Here is a 19,448-nt window from a genome sequence, read left to right as displayed (position 1 = left end):
AAATCATTTCTATCTGTTTAAAACGTTGTTCCGTCTGTAACTATAATTTCGATGCATCTGATTTTCTAGTTAGGCCTATAGCTCAGCTGGTATTAATCATAACAATAGTGACAGCAACACCTTACCCAACATTAAAAAAGTTCAGGGTGTACGGTATGTATGATAGCGGCCACCTGTATATATGATTACGGTAGACTTAGACTACGGAAGCGTAAGGGGGTCGCAAGGCGGGTATTAGCTTCCCGTTGGATAGGTAGGTAGGTAAGAACACGGCTTATAGGTTAGGTTATGGGGGAAAGTTTAGGTTAATTGGTGTCCATTTTTGGTAATAGTATAGAACACCACGCTCTCCATTTACTCCAAAATAATGCAATCCTGCAGTTCTCACCTTCTTGCACAGTAATTAGGTGGTTATTTAAATTCTGGGAAAGCAATAATTAGCAAGTTATGTTGAAGAGGGGAGAAGGGGTTATGAAAAGAAAATAGCTCGGTTTCCTCACTAAACGACATGGAACTGACGTCAACATAGTCAACCAAACAGATCGTGATGCCAGCGTACATAAACAGAAGTTCGTGATGCCAGCGTACATTTGATATACTGTATATTCAAATTATACTTAATCAAGAATTGTGATTACTCAAAAGTGTCACTATTTGTAAATTGCATATTTTAAGGACACTTTTGAGTAATTAATCCATTTTTAATTAAGTATATTTTGAATATACAGTAAATCAAATGTACGCTGGCATCATGAACTTCTGTTTATGTACGCTGGCATCACGAATTCTGTTTGGTTGACAATGTTGACATGTCAGTTCCAAGTTGTTTAGTGAGGAAACCAAGCTATTTTCTTTTTAAAACCCCTTCCCCCTTCCTCAACATATCTTGCTAATTATTGCTTTCCCAAAATTTAAATAACCCCCTAATTACTGTGCAAGAAGGTGAGAACTGCAGGATTCCATTATATTGGAGTAAATGGAGAGCGTGGTGTTCTATACTATTACCCCATTTTTAACCCACGAGGAAGTAACTGGCCGCTGATATACAAAGGCTCCAGAAGTTCCACACTGACAATAAACCCACATATCTCTAAACGAGTAAAGACATACTACCTACACTAAGCTAGAAAAGGGCACACAGATAAAAGCCTCATCTCACCTGCAAGAGTAAACTCCTTCAATCCTACAGTCAGAAGTGTAGACCAGAGGGCCCCTCTCATTCAGAGGCTATGCCAGAGTAAGCTACATGATTGAAAGAGGGAATAGTCATACCACTACTATGCAATAGCTTGTGAGATGATACGCTTAGCCTGGGGTAGGGATAATTTTATAATGTTTAATTAACTGGCAATTAAATGAAACGGATGTAAGCAAATCTTGTAAATTTTACTCAATAATAAAATTATAGAGAAATTAAGCCTATTTCGCCTTCAACTGGGTAGGCCACATATGGGAATTCAGTACATACGATAAGGGCACCTTAAAATTTGATTTACAAAAGTGTAATGGATAATATCACCGCAAACACTAAGCGTATGTCAAAGTCACAGCCATTTCCAATGGATAATAACCCATACAGACATGCTATTAATTACCATTATGACCATATGTATAGAAAAGTGCTTTACCTATATAAACAGTGCAATTATAATAACAATTTGAAGTTTAATCTACGTCTACTTTTTTCTTTTTTTAAGGAATCTATTTAATAAAATAGGAAACTTTCTGTCATCTCAGCCCCATCATATGATTTCGCATGACGCGTGTTTACCTTTGATTGGCACCCACAGATGTTCACAGCTGACGTATACTCCACTTCCCATAAGCTTCTCCGTTACTATGGAAACCCACTCCATATTGCTGCATAATAATTAACGATAATCTATCAATTAATGCAATAAAAAGCTTTAATAACTAATATTTTTAAATGCCGACTTCATAACACCTGATTCGGTGAAGTCAGTCGGTTTGTTTACAAAAATATTGTCTCTGGCCTCAGGCAATGTGGCGATCATTGATTTTAGTTAACGTTGCTTATTTAATGTAATTTTTAAATCTTTAGGTCTTATTTAATTTCATGAAATATATAATTCATAAACATTGACATTCTAAAATGTTTTATATAAATTTTTATATCTCGATACTTTGGAGTCATGAACTCTAGAAACTACGTATACTTTTCAATCATATTTTTTATGTAATTGTGTATAATATAAGTCTTATTTTATTTCATGAAATATAAAATTCATAAACATTGATAATCTAAATTGTTTAATATAAATATCTATATCTCGATATTTTGGAGTCATAAACCCTAGAAACTATACTTTTCAATCACATTTCGAAATCATACAATAAATGAGCTACTAGATATATTCAATAACTAATTAATTTAATAATTAAATAACTTTAAAATTAATAATTATCTATTCTAAATAACATCTAATTCTATAATGTTCTTTCATATCGGGTATTCATTTTCAATTCGGGAGTACCGCGAAATCCCTGGATGCTGATTGGTCAGAGGCCGCCAATCTGCTTTCTGATTGGTCGAAGTGACTGTGCGAAGGATCTTTCCCGCCACAGCCAAACAATGTGCAAAGCTAAGCAGATACCTTCTAACCACCGTTGAGGCAACACCTACAAATCTGTTCTTTTCGTTTATCTAAATTTGAATTTCTGAATCATGTCTGGCCGTGGCAAGGGTGGTAAGAATAATTTAATTTTTGTTGTTTGTTTAGCTTGCTTTGATTTAACCTATTAAAGTAGGTATTGCCTTGTTTTAGAACCAGTTTAATGTTTACCAGTATTTTCAATCTGTTTACATATTGTTATGGACCTTACTGGTACGTTACGGTAATTTACCGGTACGTCAATGTACCATATACCTACGGTTGATGTAAGATCACACAGGCAAACAAAACAGGATAACCCCTATATTTAAAGACATCGAGGTTTTTAAAACTTATGGTGTGAGGTCGGCCACCCTAATCAAATTCCCGCTATTGGGGTTGACCGGTTTGTGCCTGGCCACCTGTAACCGGAAAACCGGTCATTGATAGGCATGTTTTTCTCTACCGGAACAAAATGTTTTTAGGAATTTAATTGGTGTCATGTTGGACGGTAACTATATGGTCAAGTTGTGGAACATATTAAGATATGATTGTAGTGTTTTACAGGGCAATGTAACCTAGGAAAAAAAATTACTTTTTCTTATAGGAATTATATTTATTATAGTAGCAAAGCTTTTTCCCTGCTGGAGCCCTTGGGCTTAAAGCATCTTGCCTTTCCAGCTAGGGTTGTAGCTTATAGAGCCTTTGTATTATAGTGGCCTGTCACCCCCCCCCCCCCATCTGACATACAAGCCATGTCCTTGCCTACTTACCGGACTGGGTTGACGTCCCCCTTACTGCCGGATTTAGTCTGCCATAGTCTTAAGTGCTAGTGGCTTCTATCATACACACCACAATAATTGTAAATGCAACACTTAGGGGTGCTCCTGGACTAAAGCATTAATAAATACATTAGGTATTAATATCCAAATACTTTATACTATATTTTTTATACTAAAACCATGCTGATAATCTGTTGAAGCGAAGATAGGGCCTTTGTAGATTGGCGGCCAGATCTGGCTGCGTGCATAGTAAATGGGAATTGGTAACGCCAATTATACTACGAAAACTTGGTGCTGCCAAATCTACAAAAGAGCACCTAACCTAAATGCCGCTAAACATGGCTAATATATAGTACGCTTTTGCCTGCCTTTTAGCTGGGTGCAGCCCGTATTTGTTGACGCGCTTTGCCCACAGGCGTCGTGATATGCCACACTGGTGGTCTTTAATCGATTTTTGCTTGCTTAGAATAAACATTGTTCGGTAATTTTTTAAGTTGCGTGTGACATATGCTGAGCACGGCTAGGCAGTAGTGACAGGTTCAGTACATTGTTAGCCTCGATAAGTTAAGTGAACTACAAGAAGGAAATGTATAGAGAAGAAAAGGACTGATTTACGGTTATATATCGGTTCCCCGGTATGTTTTCCCCACCCAAAACCCCGAGTTCCCACTGGGGGTCCCCCATTATCGGAGGATATAGATGTATATATATTTCTGAAACTTAATTTGCGACGGGAACGAGTGTTATTTTCGAAGGGAGCGTAATTTTTCCTGAAGAAAAAGTATTTGGAATCCTAAGTTACATTGCCATGTAATAAACTATAATGAAACCGTTAGTTTTAAGTAAAAGGCAGAAAGCTATGAAATTGACACAATTTCCCTGAGAATCGTGAATTGTGTAAAAAGTTGGCAAGTACCTGTTTAGATGCAACAATTTAATCACAAGATATTACCCTGATAAAGATTTGAATAAAAATTATAATCTAATCAAGTAGGATAAAGTGCATGTAATTGTTAAAGGACTTAGGCCTAGACATGGTATTATTATTTTTACTATCCAAGCTACAACCCTAATTGGAAAAGCAAGATTCTATAAGTCCAATAGGGAAAAATAGCCCAGTGAGGAAAGGAAATAACTGAAGAGAACAAATTAACAATAAATCATTCTAAAAAAAATTATTACGCAATGATAGCCAGGGGAAGGAAATTGTCATCACAAGAGATAATCTTGTCAGCCATCTTGTCACGTGTAGGAATAATATCTTGTGTATTTTGTCAACTGCTTGATAAATTAGGCCTACTTAAGGCCTTTATGGAATATAGGTAAACTATAGGCTTAAGGAATTACCTCTTAAATTTAAATTATATATATGTGTATATATATATATATATAATATAATAAGTTAGTTCTAATAGAAATAAAACTTGTAAGGGTGGATGTATGATGTTAAAAGTAGATCTAGACCTAAGGGTTGTGGTGGCCTCTTGGTAACGTCCTTGCCTGGTGATTGCCAGACTGGAGTTAGTCCTCCTCAAACTCAGTGGTTCCTTTGTTTGTGGCAACCTCGCCATTCTTGTGAGCAGAGGGTTGGTATTTGGGGGGAGCCTATGCTAAGTCATCAGCAACCATTGTGTGTCCCTCCATGTTCATAGCTTGGAGGAGGGGCCTTGGCTGCTGATCATATTTATATATGGTCGGTGTCTAGGGCATTGTCCTGCTCGATAGGGTAGTGTCATTGTCCCTAGCATCTGCCATTCATGAGTACCCTTTAAACTAAAATAAGGCTATTTTATTTGTAATATATGTATGTATATATAATATATATAGTGAGAGAGAAACTAAGTATAGTGTTTTCTTTGTAAGTGAATAGATAAATGTTGTTGAGGTGTAAAGTATGGGGGTGAACGAGTCTTATTGGTGTATTCTATAAGTTGGCAGATAGGGTAGGAATTATGTAGTGGTTTATCTCGGTCATATTCGAGAATTAATTCTGAGCCATGCATATCTTCCTATTCCGGTAAGCATATTTAGCCCGTATTTAAGATATAATAGACTACCGGTATATAGGGAAATATGGTAAACCTTGAAACTGATGGCGGCTTATAATATTTTGCAGTGTTCGTAGTGTATAAAGTATCCAATTTAGGCGTTGCCGATTTAGATGGTAGGAAAAAAAGGTGCCTGCAATGGTATTCTAATTTGACAATTTACCGAGCCTGTGATTCTCGGATATACATCCAGAAAGCTAGAAAGCCATAAAAGTAATTTTAGTTAACCTTTATTTGTTTGTAATTTCTGTACTTTTCTTTCAGGCAAGGTGAAGGGCAAGTCAAAGTCCAGGTCGAGCCGAGCTGGTCTCCAGTTCCCCGTAGGAAGAATCCACAGGCTGCTGCGCAAGGGAAACTATGCTGAGCGAGTTGGTGCTGGAGCTCCTGTATATCTAGCTGCGGTAATGGAGTACCTTGCTGCGGAAGTTTTGGAACTTGCTGGTAAGTCTCTCTTTCTCTCTCTCTCTCTCTCTCTCTCCCCGTTGTTGAGCGGAGGAATTTGCCTTTCCATCGGCACAGGTTTTCTTTATTCCAATTCTTTTATTTTCTTTTTTTTCACATTTGATAAATATATTCTTTTTTTCTTTTCTCTATTCCTTCTTTCTTGAACAGCACGTTTCCTATTATCTTCTTCTTTTCTTCATACGGTTGTTGCAATTCCACTATTTTTCTTCTTTCGTCGCTGAGGTCTGGACACTCAGAATGAAGTGGGCGAGGTCTTCATTATATGTGTGTGTGTGTGTGTATATATATATATATATATACTGTATATATATATATATATATATATATATATATATATATATATATAATGTATACAATGGAAATTTGGCGATAATGATTACTTTAAAAGATGGAAGGCCTGGGATAATTTTGGGGAAGAAAGGATTACATGGGAATGGGCTTTGAACATTTTAATCCGTAACTTGTACCAAAAAAGAGGAAGATTTCATTAAAGATCATGACTGCGTTTTAACCATGTCATTGTCACAACAGTTATTAAATTAAAGAAAGTTAACATTATTACTATGCACTTTATTGATTGACAGCTGATGCTGTCATAATTTTGGATTAGGTAAAGAGTATTTTAGATATGCTTTGTGGCCTTCATTTTTCATGGATGAAAGACTTTCCTGTTCATTGACTTTTTTTTTCTTTTTTTTTACACTACTGAACTGAAACTAGACTAGAAATTTATTTAAGATTTATATTTCTGTCCTTGAAAATAAGTATAAATATGAATGTAACAACCAAAAATTACATTCTTTTTTCTTTTTTACAGGTAATGCTGCCAGAGATAACAAAAAGACTCGTATTATCCCAAGACATCTTCAGTTGGCCATTCGCAATGATGAAGAGCTGAATAAGCTTCTTTCTGGAGTTACAATTGCACAGGTAAGAGGGTGTGGTGTTTGTTTTGTTTTCACTGGACACATTTTTGGATGGTTCAGTTTACTCTCTGAGCCAAGAAAATGAAATATTTAGTTTTTTTTTTTTTTTTTTTTTTTTTTCCCTCACTGGACACATTTTTGGATGATTCCATTTACTCGAAGCCAAGAAAATTAATTTTTTTTTTTTTTTTTTTAACTGGACACATTTTTGGATGATTCAGTTTACTCTCTAAGCCAAGAAAATTAATTGTCGAGTTGTTTTTTTTTTTTTTTTTTTTTTACTGGACACATTTTTGGATGATTCAGTTTACTCTCTAAGCCAAGAAAATTAAATGTTGAGAATGTTTAATGATGGATAATGTCTTTCTTTTGAGGTTTGATATAACCACAAGCTATTTTGTTTAGACACTAATACAAACCCCCGGTGTGAGCTGTGTTGAAGGGGTAGACTGCATATAGACTTGGATAACTACTTTGGTTAGCCTCGATAGTGCAAACATGCTCCGCTGCCTCTTTTTCTTTCTTGTTGTTCAGTTTTGTTTCTTTTATCATTTTGCGTATTATAAACCAGCTTGCAACGCTGATCAGGTGCCACTTGCAGTGCTCGTGATGCATTCCGTTCTTTCTTAGAGACTGGTCCTCATCAGCATTACCCTTTGTGCAAAAGACTAAAGGACAGTGGGAGCAACTGTCCTCCCGGTGGTATCAGTTCTGCCGAAGATGGAAAAAGTCTGATGGGATTTCCCTGGACTATTCTTCATCCTCTTTAAATCCCTCCGGGGGGGGGGGGGGGGGGTTGAGAATAGTAAAGAGAAATGTGCTTTTCCTTCTGCACAACTTGAGGGGCTGGGTAACCTTGCTGCTTCCTTGCAAAAGTAAGGGTGCCTTCCTCCTGTTAGTAGTCTAGTTACTGCAAGATCCCGTTTCTCTCTCTCTCTCGTGTGAGGTTTTTAAGTACCAGAAGATCATGTCAATTCCCATAAAGCAACCACCTTCCTCTTGTGAGAGGTCTAAGTATGGGGAAATCCTGTTGAAACACACACACCGAGAAGCAATGCTGCCTTTGTATTTGTCAGAATATATAACTTTGGAAGCCATATTCATTTTTCCTAGCCATACAAACCAGAGTTCTTTACCCATGCTTTTCCTACTATCACCTTTCCCTCGTAAGTCCTTGTAATCAAAAAGTGAATATGCAACTGGCCGCAGAAGTACTCCCCTACTGCCCAGTTTCTGCTAGGTCACCTGGCTCACTTTTACTGTCCTGAAACCAGCTCACATTGATAAATCTCATAAAAGAACTCGTGTTTATAGCTATGAAAAATGCGAATGTCGTTTTCAGTGTATAAACTCTCCTTTAAGAAAGTTTAGTTGTTCCAACACTGAGTACTTACCTCGAACTACTTTCTTGGGAGTATCTGGGATTCTCCTCCCAACCGACCAGATTTTTGAGTAGTTTCCCCTATCTCCGTTTTCTCTAGTGGGGTCCCTCTGTGGCGGATGGATACTCGCCCTGAGGCGACCCGGGTCAGAGTGCGAGAGCATGCACCTAGGGTAAGAAAGTTTAGTTTCCTTAGTAGAGGCAATAAAATGATTTAGCACAGAACAGTTCGCAAACCAACTAGCGTTTTATCGCGTGAATTCATCTTGCACATTACTACATTGTAAGCCGTACCCATAGTTGGATAATCAGGTTTATGGAGGGAAAGATCTGTAAAGTTGTACTATACAAAGAAGAGTAGGAATTTCATTCGTTATTTTCCTAACCCTTTTACCCCCAGGCTGTTTGGAACTTTCCAACCCTTAATCCCCAGGTGTCTGTCTTTTTTTTTTTTTTTTTTTTTTAGCACATTTTGCGATATTTCTAAATTGCTCTAACGGCCTTAATTTTCGTCAGAGAGGTCAGGTTGGTCTCATTCTTTTGGCAAATGCCTGAAGTTTCTTCAGCAGTTATTAGCAAGGATGTACCAGTACGGCCATGGGGGTAAAGGGACGAGTTTTGTGAGACTTACCAGTACGTGCATTGGGGGAAAAAGGGTTAATTAGGTAGATTCTACAGTGAATGTCAATGGGGGTAAAGGGACGAGTTTTGTGAGACTTACCAGTATGTGCATTGGGGGTAAAAGGGTTAATTAGGTATATTCTACAGTGAATGTCAATAAGTATGAATGAATGATTTTCTTTTACAATTTTATGTTGAAGTAATGTTAATTAAGTCTGAATATAAAGTCCTGACATTATTCTGCATTCAGGTTTTCATAGCCTGTACCATTCTGTATGCTTTGAATTTTTAACTTAACCTCATAGTTCACTTGATTTCTGTTGGGCAGGTTGACAAACATTTCCTTTGATAATTTAGTCCTCTATTTTATCTTTATAGATCTTGATTTTATTATTCATAACTTGCGTTATCTCTGTACTGAGCTGCTTTATGTTTGAGCCCTTCAGCATTTAGCATCATGCTATGTGAACTAAATTCTTAGCTTAGCTAATAATAATAATGATTGGAATTAACCCTTTTACCCCCAAAGGACGTACTGGTACGTTTCACAAAAGCCATCCCTTTACCCCCATGGACATACCGGTACGTCCTTGCAAAAAAATGCTATAAAATTTTGTTTTTCATGTTTTTTGATAATTTTTTTGAGAAAATTCAGGCATTTTCCAAGAGAATGAGACCAACCTGACCTCTGACAAAAATTAAGGCTGTTAGAGCAATATAAAAAATATATACTGCAAAATGTGCTGGGAAAAAAAAAACCCTTTGTGGGTTAAGGGTTGGAAAATTCCAAATAGCCTGGGGTAAAAGGGTTAACTGCTCAAAGTTTAATGTACCTTTAAACTTTAATGTAGAATAAAGCCAGCAATAACAAGGAGTATAGGAACAGTGTATTTTTATGAACAAACATGACTTGAGACCTTGAAGGAGAGAGCTAGCTGTGATATACTTTGTCTAGAAATGCTATTATGTTTAGTGAGGAAGAGAAAAGGGGGTACTAGCTAACTATTAAACTTTAAATTACATTTAGTTTCATATACTGTCAAAACTTGCTATTAACATGGTGAGGAAGAGAATAGGGGGGACTAACTATTGAACATTTAAATTATATTGAGTTTCATATACTTCGTCTAAAAATGCTACTAATGTGGTTGGTGAGGAAGTGAATAGGGGGACTGCTAAACTATTTAAATTACATTTAGTTAAATATGCCGTCTAAAAATGCTATCAACCTGGTTGGTGAGGAAGATTATAGGGGGACTTAACTAATTTAAATTTCGTTTAGTTTCATATACTTTGTCTAAAAATGCTATTAACAGGGTTGGTGAGGAAGAGAAGGGAGAGCTATTAAATTTAAATTATATTTAGGTTAGTAATTTACATCTACTTGATAAGAATTGATAAGGTAAAGATTTACCAGCTGAACTCGGTTGAGTCCCTTGTTAGGCTGGGAGGAACGTAGAGAGTAGAGGTCCCCTTTTTGTTTTTGTTTCTTTGTTGATGTCAGCTACCCCCCAAAATTGGGGGAAGGGCCTTGGTATATGTATGTATGTAAAGATTATTTGAAAACTGAAATGCATTAAATTCTTTCCAGGGAGGAGTGTTGCCCAACATTCAAGCAGTCTTGCTGCCGAAGAAGAGCGAAAGTGCAAGTGCCAAGAGTGGAAAGCTGAAGAGTCAGTCGCAAGAGTATTAAGAACGAGAGACTCGTCCACTAGATGACCTGTGTTCCTAAGCAATCTTAAGGGTTACTACTTATGAAGTAAGAAAGTGCTGGAGAGATGAGCGTTTTATTTGCCTTCCATGTCTAGGTTTTATATCAAGGAATTTTTTTTCCAGTACAATACTTTTAGTTTTAAGGTTATGATGCAAAAGAAAGTTTGCTTTTTGTATTAAATGAGTAATAAATGGAATTTTTCTTTGTCCTTTGGTGTATTTAGTATCGTATTTTTTAGTTTAAGAAGGTTGTGGAGATGGACTTTCGATTGTATATCACACATCATATGTGTAGTATGCTCTTGGTTACTCATTTAGATAATTTTTTCCTTGGTCATATTAAACTGGAGACTTCCTTTTTTACCAAATAGATTTTATTTTATTTTCAATTTGTCTTGATAAAGACCATAATAATTCACAGTTGTAGTGTTCAATTAATTGCCTTTCTGAACATCAGTCAATTTTAAGGTATCTTGAGAATTTGCTAGAATTCTACAAATGTGATTTTAGTGTTTTGATCTACGAACCATAAAAACAATTGGAATAGAAGATTTTTTAAATTAAATCCAGGTAACAGAAGGTCTCTAATTACGATAGTAGCCCCTTTGACATCCTTATGTCAGTTAAGAAAGATTGCAGTATTCGCAAGTGGTCAAATATAAGGTCAGGCTACTGACAGAGCAAGATGTTAAGGATGGGGTTGCAAAAAAAATAGCAATCATGATCTATGTCTATTGACATGTTATATTTCACCATTCACCTCTCTTAGGCTTCCAATTCAAAATTTGTCATCTATGTGTCTTGTAAAAGAGACTTCCAAATCACAGTTGGTTAGCATTCTGTATTTATAGATTTGAAGGTTGTCGGTGTTCGTATAATCTACAGAAACTGGGGTAATAAAAAAAATTTATTTTGGGTACTGTATCTTCCAGTTTAAATTTTTTATCTCCTTTTTAAGCTCCTTTTAGGGAAATCGCGGATGTCTAATTCATAATTTAGGATAGATGCACAGTATTCTATAAAAGAAGTTTTTGGCTATATGATCAGAACAGCTTATAAAGTCATTTAATAATGTGTATTACATAGCACAGTTGGGAGATTGTCCTTATATTTGTTTTTTCCATGTTTAACAGTGTCTAGTGGTAATGAACTCTACGTTAAACTCTTGTCCCAGGAAATTCCACACTACATTTCTTAATGTAAGTATAGATAAATTGCAATGTAACTTCATGCTGTCATTAATAGGAGAAAGCTAATGTTGAAACTTGATTTGTAGTTAGGTTGGCATTTTATGTCGTACCCTTTTAGAGCATCAATCCTTTTCTCATTGTCTTGCTACTTCCATACCAGTCATTTAACTAACTTTAATTTCTTATATTTATAAATCTTTTCCTACCAGTCACTATATCTACTTATGTAATTAATATGTATTTCAACAATTTCCTATATTTACAATCAAACAGATTGCAGTAGGAATAGTGCCAAGTCTTGTTTTGTCGAAGTGTGGACTAGCCAGTTTACTTTTAAGTTCACTGATACTTCCCTTGTGAATGAAATGGATTTAGTTTAGTGGAGCATAACGGCATTGATAGGAAGATTTGTATAGTTTTAGAGATTAATCTATTACGGTGATACCAGGCCACAATAGTTGGTGAAAATGAGGTTTGACGTCAGAAGCGAGAAAACTAAAGGCAGGGATCTGGCAACACTATATGATGCCAGATCCCTGTTTGTGGTTTTCCCGCTACTGTCGTCATTAACCCTCATTCTTACTAACAACTTTGTACTACACAAAGGGGAATAGAATTAGCTTTTTGCTCAATCCCTTGAGCTCCCCTGGAATGTAAGGTGTAACCTAGATGGAATTCTGAGTTAACGTATAAAGAATTTTCAATCTAAATGTTTTACGTATAAGTAGTTGTTCCTACACAAATACAAACCAGATTTAATGAGTCTTCTTGGTTGTTGAAATTTGTTGGTAGTAATTGGTGGGTGGTTGGGAAGCCCCAACCAGTCACCAAGGAACACGTACTCCCTTGGTGCGTGAGGTAATTTGAATAAGACAGTATGTTTAAATTTTCCCTGAAAACAGGTGGACTGACAAGAATGTAACCTGCCGATATACAAATTTGTTGCTGTTAACAGCATTCCTGTTCATTTCCTCGCTTGTGTGTAGTAGTGTCAACATTGGCATTGTAACATAGGAAGGAAGAACACAGCCTGTAGAAGGAGAACTGTTACTCCTAAACTGCCACACCTTTGTCTCTAGTACTGACAATGGATCCTTGCAGTTGCAGCACACTGCTAGTTAGCAGAAGGGCTCCACACTTACACCCCCCTACAATGGATATCACTTGTACTGTAAACAAGTGACTCTACAGTTTAAATATACCAGACAGTATGCCGATTTTGTCTTCTGCGCACCTGTCATCGTAAGGGGCTTAATGGTTTGAGAACCATTTAAAACTTGGATCAGTCAATTTCTCCTACATAATCCTACACAATTGATGTTAATGAAGTGATTGATTACCCACATTTTTTCACAAAAGCCATCCCTTTACCCCCATGGACATACCGGTAGGTCCTTGCAAAGAAATGTTATAAAAAAAATTTTTTTCATATTTTTGATAATTTTTTGAGAAAATTCAGGCATTTTCCAAGAGAATGAGACCAATCTGACCTCTCTGTGACAAAAATTAAGGCTGTTAGAGCAATTTAAAAAAATGTATACTGCAAAATGTGCTGGGAAAAAAATAACCCCCTGGGGGTTAAGGGTTGAAATTTCCAAATAGCCTGGGGGTAAAAGGGTTAAGTGGTTTGTCCGTGGTTTCCTCGTCTATGAAGTCGTCTAGACTTAATCGCCACCCGTAAAACACAATTGGTGACAGTATCTGCCTGCCTTGCATGTGGAAGGGCCATATGAGGGACATTGCAGAGTCCAGTGACCCTACTGCTGCCCTACGACTAGTCCATTCCCTTTTCCATGTTACAATTGATCCTCTTAACTTCATAATCATACTGGTGGATTTCTATGTTAACCCTTTTACCCCCAAAGGACGTACTGGTACGTTTCACAAAACTCATTCCTTTACCCCCATGGATGCACCGGTACGTCCTTGCAAAAAAATGCTATTTAAATGTTTTTTTGCATATTTTTTATAATTTTTTTGAGAAACTTCAGGCATTTTCCAAGAGAATGAGACCAAGCCGACCTCTCTATGACGAAAATTAAGGCTGTTAGAGCAATTTAAAAAAAATATACTGCAAAATATGCTTGAAAAAAAGTAACCCTTGGGGGTTAAGGGTTGGAAATTTCCAAATAGCCTGGGGGTAAAAGGGTTAATACTTTAGTGCCCGGGTTTTCCCTACTTGCACATTTTACGTTGTCTGTTATATTAACTGCTGTATTGTAAATATGGTAATAGTGGCTTCTCTTGACTAAGCCAGATTTGTTCTTGAAATGTTTTCATTCGAATAATTATCCATCTACAGTATAGCAATGACCTGTTAGTGGTATGCTTGGAACATCTTATCCAGCTTTGATGCAAATACTTTATGGTTCATAGTTTGGGCAAGGAATTATGACACTGGCAGGCATGTACTTTCAGAATTAACACGTTTAATTTATTAAATCTGGTGCCTTTTTTTCTTTTTTTTTTCACCTACCTTTTTTCTAAAGTCTGATTTGTAGCTATCTTGTAGTGATGCAGTCATATTATTTGAATGTAATTCATTTTTTTTATTTTAATCTTACTACTCACCTTGCCAATATTATCAAACTGCTGGAATGGAAAAGCCTGGCTTCTGATCCAGAGATTAATTTTTCCCCGGTGAAGAAATTATGAGACCATGGGGCTAAGCTAGAACTGGTAGCACTGTTTGTTGCCAGATGCTTCTGATGTCATCACTGCTCATTCCTGCCACCCGTCATGGTGTAGTTACAATGTTTGCTCTGATTTGCGGATGCAGCCTAAAACACTAATCAGTCACTTGTTCGTATTAACTTGGGTTAAGGCTCTCCTCTATCTAAATAAGGATGTGCCTGAATGAACAGCCTTGAATTTACAGTACTGAACAGTAGCTACACTAAGGAAGGGTTGGTGTGTCCCATTGGAAATGTCCCTGTCTGGCGATCTGCTTGATTGGATTGAGATTTGCTCGAGATGGATAATGTTATGTGTCTGCAACCTTAACATTCTTTTGAGCTGAAGATGCAATCTCACCGCTTGCCGGGTGGGTTGCGGGGCTGTCCGGGCTCCTACATAAGCAACTGTTTAGTCACTCAGTCTTTTCCTTATGGACACAAGGCTCTGGGAAGGTTGTGCCAGCTATGACGGCTGCCGGTGAGAGACCCTTCTGCTGCTGAAGGTTCTTCAGTCCTCCCTTGGACTGCCATCCACATTCCTGGAACCATCAATGCCGGCAACAGATCTTGCGGCTGGATGGAAGCCTGAATGATGCATTCTCCCATTCCATTTGACCCCTTTTTCTGGAGGAAGGCAGTAAGGTTATATACTTTCACCCCGTATTTATTATAAACATACATTTTAATAAGGCAGCCCTTCACTCCATGCTTTTTCTCTCTCTGTGAGCTAGTGCCGCCAGGTACTAGCCCTGCCGGCAACATGTCGGCTAAACTACAGTATATGATTATTCGGTAGCCAGTATATTTGAAGTATAGTATATACTACAGATAGAAAACTGTTGTATATATTATACAGTAGTTATTTTCCAACATATTTTGTGTATCCTTGCACAGTCTTTTGCTGAGACCGATCCTATATTGAAAGAATAGAATTCCTTCAATACTCTGATTAGTAATCAGTTAATAACTTACCCTACAATATTAAATAGTTTAGAAGGGTGAGTGGTAGTACACTTTCTATCCCTAGAGGTTAGAACCCTTCTCTTTTGAGTTTTCCCTGATCAGGAAACTCTATAGTCTTAATGTTGGAAGGGGAGGTCACAGCAATTGACTGGGAGGGATACACAAGTATGTGTCTTTTCTATTTTCTAGTCCAGCCGGCGGCATGATGGCCGGACTGTGCCACCAGGTACTAGCCATGCTGGCAACACGACAGCTGAACTACAGTATATGATTATACAGTAGCCAGTATATTTGCAGTATAGTATATACTGCAATCAGAAAACTATAGTATTTATTATACAGTAGTTAATTTCCAACATACCTTGTGTACCCTTGTACAGTCTTTTGCTGAGACCAATCCTATATTGAAAGAATAGAATTCCTTCAATACTCTGATTGGAAATCAGTTAATACTTACCCCACAATATTAAATAATTAGAAGGGTCAGTGGCAGTGTACACCTTTTCTATCCCTAGAGGTTAGAACCCTTCTCTTTTGAGTTGCCCTGATAAAGGAAACTCTATATCTTTGATATTGGGGGGAGGTCACAGAAATTGGCTGGGAGGGATACACAAGTATGTGTCTTTCCCTATTTCTTTCTAGCTTACTATCCTAAGCTATAATGATCAAAGTATGAATATTTGCATACCTGTTTATCATGTGAGATAAACAACTGCATACTCATTTAATTTTCCTTTCTTTACAAGAGGAACCCCAGATGAAATGCGATGCGATCTTCTGCAACCATAGGAGTAGGAACTTCTACGGTCACAAAATGTGCAAGTCTCATGCCCCCTGCACCATCATTACCAAATCCCTGCAATATTGGGACCCCCAAGTCTGCAATATCTGCCGGACCTTGGTGACCGAAGGTTTCGACGACCCCAAGTCAATGGAGTAGAGGGATGCGGCACGTGAAAAGCTGCGCAAGTGGGTAAGAGGGTTCCAGAAGAACTCTCCGGGACCATACCTACCTAAGGATAGGATGCGTAGCTTGCTGTTCCCGAAAGTGGGTAGTGAAATGGTTGTGCCCCAAGCACGACTCGGACCTCCCTGCGTCCAGATTGCCATCGAGACGGATGTCAGGGAGGCGTTGCAAAGTATGAACATCCACCAGGAGGTAAGGATGTCAGAAGTGTCTTGGGACATTGAAAAGGATCTATTAAAGGATGATCCCGAGGAGGAGTCTACTCTACCTCTGGAAGAAGATGATGACGTCGAGTCGGAGTTCCTTCCGTCTGTGCCGGCACTGGAGCCGTTACCCTCGACGTCTTCACCTTCTACCCCTCCATTGGACAACATGAGCCAGGCACTGGCCCATCTTACAGATTTAATGGAGAACATTCACAAACGAGGCGAAGCAAGAGAAGCGAAATTCGAGAGAGAGCTCCGTGAAGCTCCACTTATCGCCTCCCGAGGGTCATACAAGCGACCCAGAGGCCAAGACCTCCCGACCTGCTCCAAAACCAATCCCTGGAGGTATGCGGAGTTTATGCCGATTTCGAATGGCAAACTCTACATCTCAGAGAAGATGGGAGCGGTCCCCTTAGACGTCATCCAGTTTTGGCCAAGCTTTAACGCTTACCCTGATTGCTTCATTCAAATGAAGCATGAACCAATGCCAAAAGAGTAGACGGAACCGAAGGAGGTTATGGTTTTCGACCACAATAAGGCACAGGCTCTCTTGTCAAGTAGCTTGAGAAAGGCGGGCTATTCGGTGTCGAAAGTGTCCGCCTTGAGCAAGAAACACCCTACCTTTCTTGCTCCTGCTTCAATAGCCTTCCCCTTTACGTTGAAGGCATTTAAATCTGTTGCCAAGGCAGTGGAGGTAGGCAAACCATGCCCTGTACTAGAGGAGTGCAGGCCTCTGTCGTTAGCCTTGCCCATGCGGGAGAAGGAATGGAAGGAAGTCCACCTAACTTTCTCAGTAGGGAAACTGGACGCAGACATCGCTGGACGACAGTTTAGCGAGAATCTCCCTAAACTTTCTGACTTTCTCTTGTGCAAGGAACAAGAGACGAAAGAGAGACTTGCAGCCTCTTTATCCCTACAAAACTGCATAGAGATGTGTGCAGCCAGTGCAGGCCAACGAAGTACCCCAGTCATGCTCATGGTCCGGGCTAAAATGCATATGGCCACCCTAGTAAAGGACCTGTATGCTTTCATGAAAGCTAGGAGAGCCTGTAGAGAGTTTGTGTTCGCTGCTGCAACAGTGAAACATGAACCCAGGGAGCTGATATCTGCTAACATCTGGGGTATAGACCTCTTCCCGAACAGAGTAGTCAAAGAGGTAGTCGAGAAAGCCATCACGGAGAGTAGGAACCTTCTCCAGAAGTGGGGCATCTCTTCAAAGAGGAAGTCTTCCGTCCCCAACCTAAAAGGAAGACGAAGAAGTCTAGACTTCCCCCTCGGCCTGCTCAACAACATCCCACAGTTACTATGACCGCAGTGCCCCAAGTGGTGGCCCAAACACAGACCACCTTCCAAGTGGTGCCTCAACAGCTGGTTGCCCAGTCACCAGCATTCAACCCTGGGTTTGAGAGGCAGTTGAAAGGTAGAGTATCCAGACGGGGCTCCTCTAGACATCCCTCAAGAGGTAAAGGAGGATGTGGTCGAGGAGGTAAACCCTCCGATCTATCGAAGCAAGGAGACGCTTCTGGTAGGAGGGAGGCTCCAACAATTTCAGGATCGTTGTACCTTCGATCCTTAGGGCCAGGGCCTAATCACGATTGGACTAGGATGGAAAGGGAACAAATCTCCACCATCATTTCCTCAATTCTTCCAACACTCCAACCCCGCATTAGAAGAATATACCCTATAGCTCTTGAGCATACAGGTTATAAGGAAAGCAAAGTCCATCAAATCCCAGGGAAGGCTGTTTTGTGTTCCCAAGAAGGACTCAGAAAAACTCAGAGTCATTCTGGACTTGTCTCCACTCAACAAGTTCATAAAAAACAGCAAGTTCAGGATGTTAATCCTTCAACACATCAGGACCCTGTTACAAAAAGGGGCGTTCAGTCTCGATAGACCTGACAGATGCCTATTGGCACCTTCTAGTCAGTCGCCCCCTCTCCTCCTACCTAGGATTCGAGTTACAGAAGATAAAGTATGTTCTAAGAGCCATACCCTTCAGACTAAACATATTCCTAAGTATCTTCACGAAACTTGCAGATGCTGTCGTGCAACAACGACGCCTAGGTGTTCAGGTAGTAGCGTACCTGGACGACTGGCTGGTGCGGGCTTGTCTGCAAGCATCCAAAGAAGTGATCCAGTTCCTGGAACATCTGGGATGCAAAATCAACTTCAAGAAGTCTCGACTCTCTCCAGCTCAAGGGTTTCATTGGTTGGAAAACCATTGGAACCTGAGGTCACATCGTCTCTCCATTCCCTCAGGGAAGAGGAGGGAGATCGCAGGGTCTGTCAAGAGACTACTGTAATCCGACAGGATTTCAAGACTCCAACAGGAAAGAGTACTGGGCTCTCTCCAGTTTGCAGCAGTAACAGACCCAGTGCCAAGAGCACAGCTGAAAGATGCGCCAGGAGTCTGGAGAAGATATACAGTACATCAAACGCTCGAAGAGATCTAAAATGACCGATACCGGCCTTACTACGATCACTTCTCAACCCATGGTCGAAGGCCAAGAGCCTAATGAGGACCGTGCCCTTGCAACCACCTTTGCTGTCGATGACCATCCACATGGATGCCTCTACGGAAGAATGGGGAGTTCACTCCCATTAAAGGAAAGTCCAAGGTACTTCTTCATCTCTGTTCAAGGCCTTTCTCATCAACATTCTGGAAGCCATGGCAGTCCTCTTGACGTTGGGAAAACTCTCCCCTCACGGATCAGTCCACATCAGGCTGATCTTGGACAGCGAAGTGATAGTGAGATGTCTGAACCGACAAGGCTCGAGATCGTCCCATATCATCCATGTGATATTAGCCATCCTTTGTCTAGAGAGATGGCACCTATCAGCAGTTCACTTACAAAGGTTCTGCAATGTGACAGCGGATGCTCTATTCAGGCTCAAGCCG

The 19,448-nt window shown here is 39.2% G+C and overlaps 2 protein-coding genes across 4 annotated transcripts in view; one reads left to right on the top strand and one right to left on the bottom strand.

The window, feature by feature from the left end:
• Positions 1-1,986, bottom strand: part of Alg7 (Alg7 dolichyl-phosphate N-acetylglucosaminephosphotransferase) — an 81,535-nt gene extending 79,549 nt beyond the window's left edge. Inside the window, exons 1-2 of one of the 3 annotated variants that reach the window (XM_068356158.1) lie at positions 1,772-1,911; positions 1,160-1,242 (exon numbers count right to left, since the gene is read on the bottom strand). In XM_068356158.1, coding sequence (XP_068212259.1) covers positions 1,160-1,220 — 61 coding nt within the window. In that variant the 5' untranslated portion in view covers positions 1,221-1,242; positions 1,772-1,911. Of the gene's footprint in view, positions 1-1,159; positions 1,531-1,771 lie in introns of those variants that run through there. The other 2 variants (XM_068356156.1, XM_068356157.1) reach the window with 2 other exon arrangements.
• A 561-nt stretch (positions 1,987-2,547) lies between these two features.
• Positions 2,548-10,741, top strand: LOC137625325 (histone H2A-like). Its single transcript, XM_068356163.1, has 4 exons — positions 2,548-2,708; positions 5,707-5,883; positions 6,725-6,837; positions 10,427-10,741. The coding sequence occupies exons 1-4, from the start codon at positions 2,687-2,689 to the stop codon at positions 10,526-10,528; spliced, it is 414 nt and encodes a 137-aa protein (XP_068212264.1). The 5' UTR covers positions 2,548-2,686; the 3' UTR covers positions 10,529-10,741.
• Positions 10,742-19,448: the final 8,707 nt, after the last annotated feature.

The sequence above is a fragment of the Palaemon carinicauda genome, chromosome 32 (genome assembly GCF_036898095.1).
Source record: "Palaemon carinicauda isolate YSFRI2023 chromosome 32, ASM3689809v2, whole genome shotgun sequence".
Classification (NCBI taxonomy): Eukaryota; Metazoa; Arthropoda; class Malacostraca; order Decapoda; family Palaemonidae; genus Palaemon; species Palaemon carinicauda.
Note: the sequence above shows the minus strand (reverse complement) of the source record. Positions and strands in the feature narration are given on the sequence as shown.

Excerpts from the sequence above, each read along its gene's own strand:
- LOC137625325 (XM_068356163.1), top strand. The coding sequence starts at position 2,687 with ATGTCTGGCCGTGGCAAGGGTG. Across the intron at positions 2,709-5,706 it reads GTCTGGCCGTGGCAAGGGTG|GCAAGGTGAAGGGCAAGTCA; the intron begins GTAAGAATAATT and ends CTTTTCTTTCAG. Across the intron at positions 6,838-10,426 it reads CTGGAGTTACAATTGCACAG|GGAGGAGTGTTGCCCAACAT; the intron begins GTAAGAGGGTGT and ends AATTCTTTCCAG.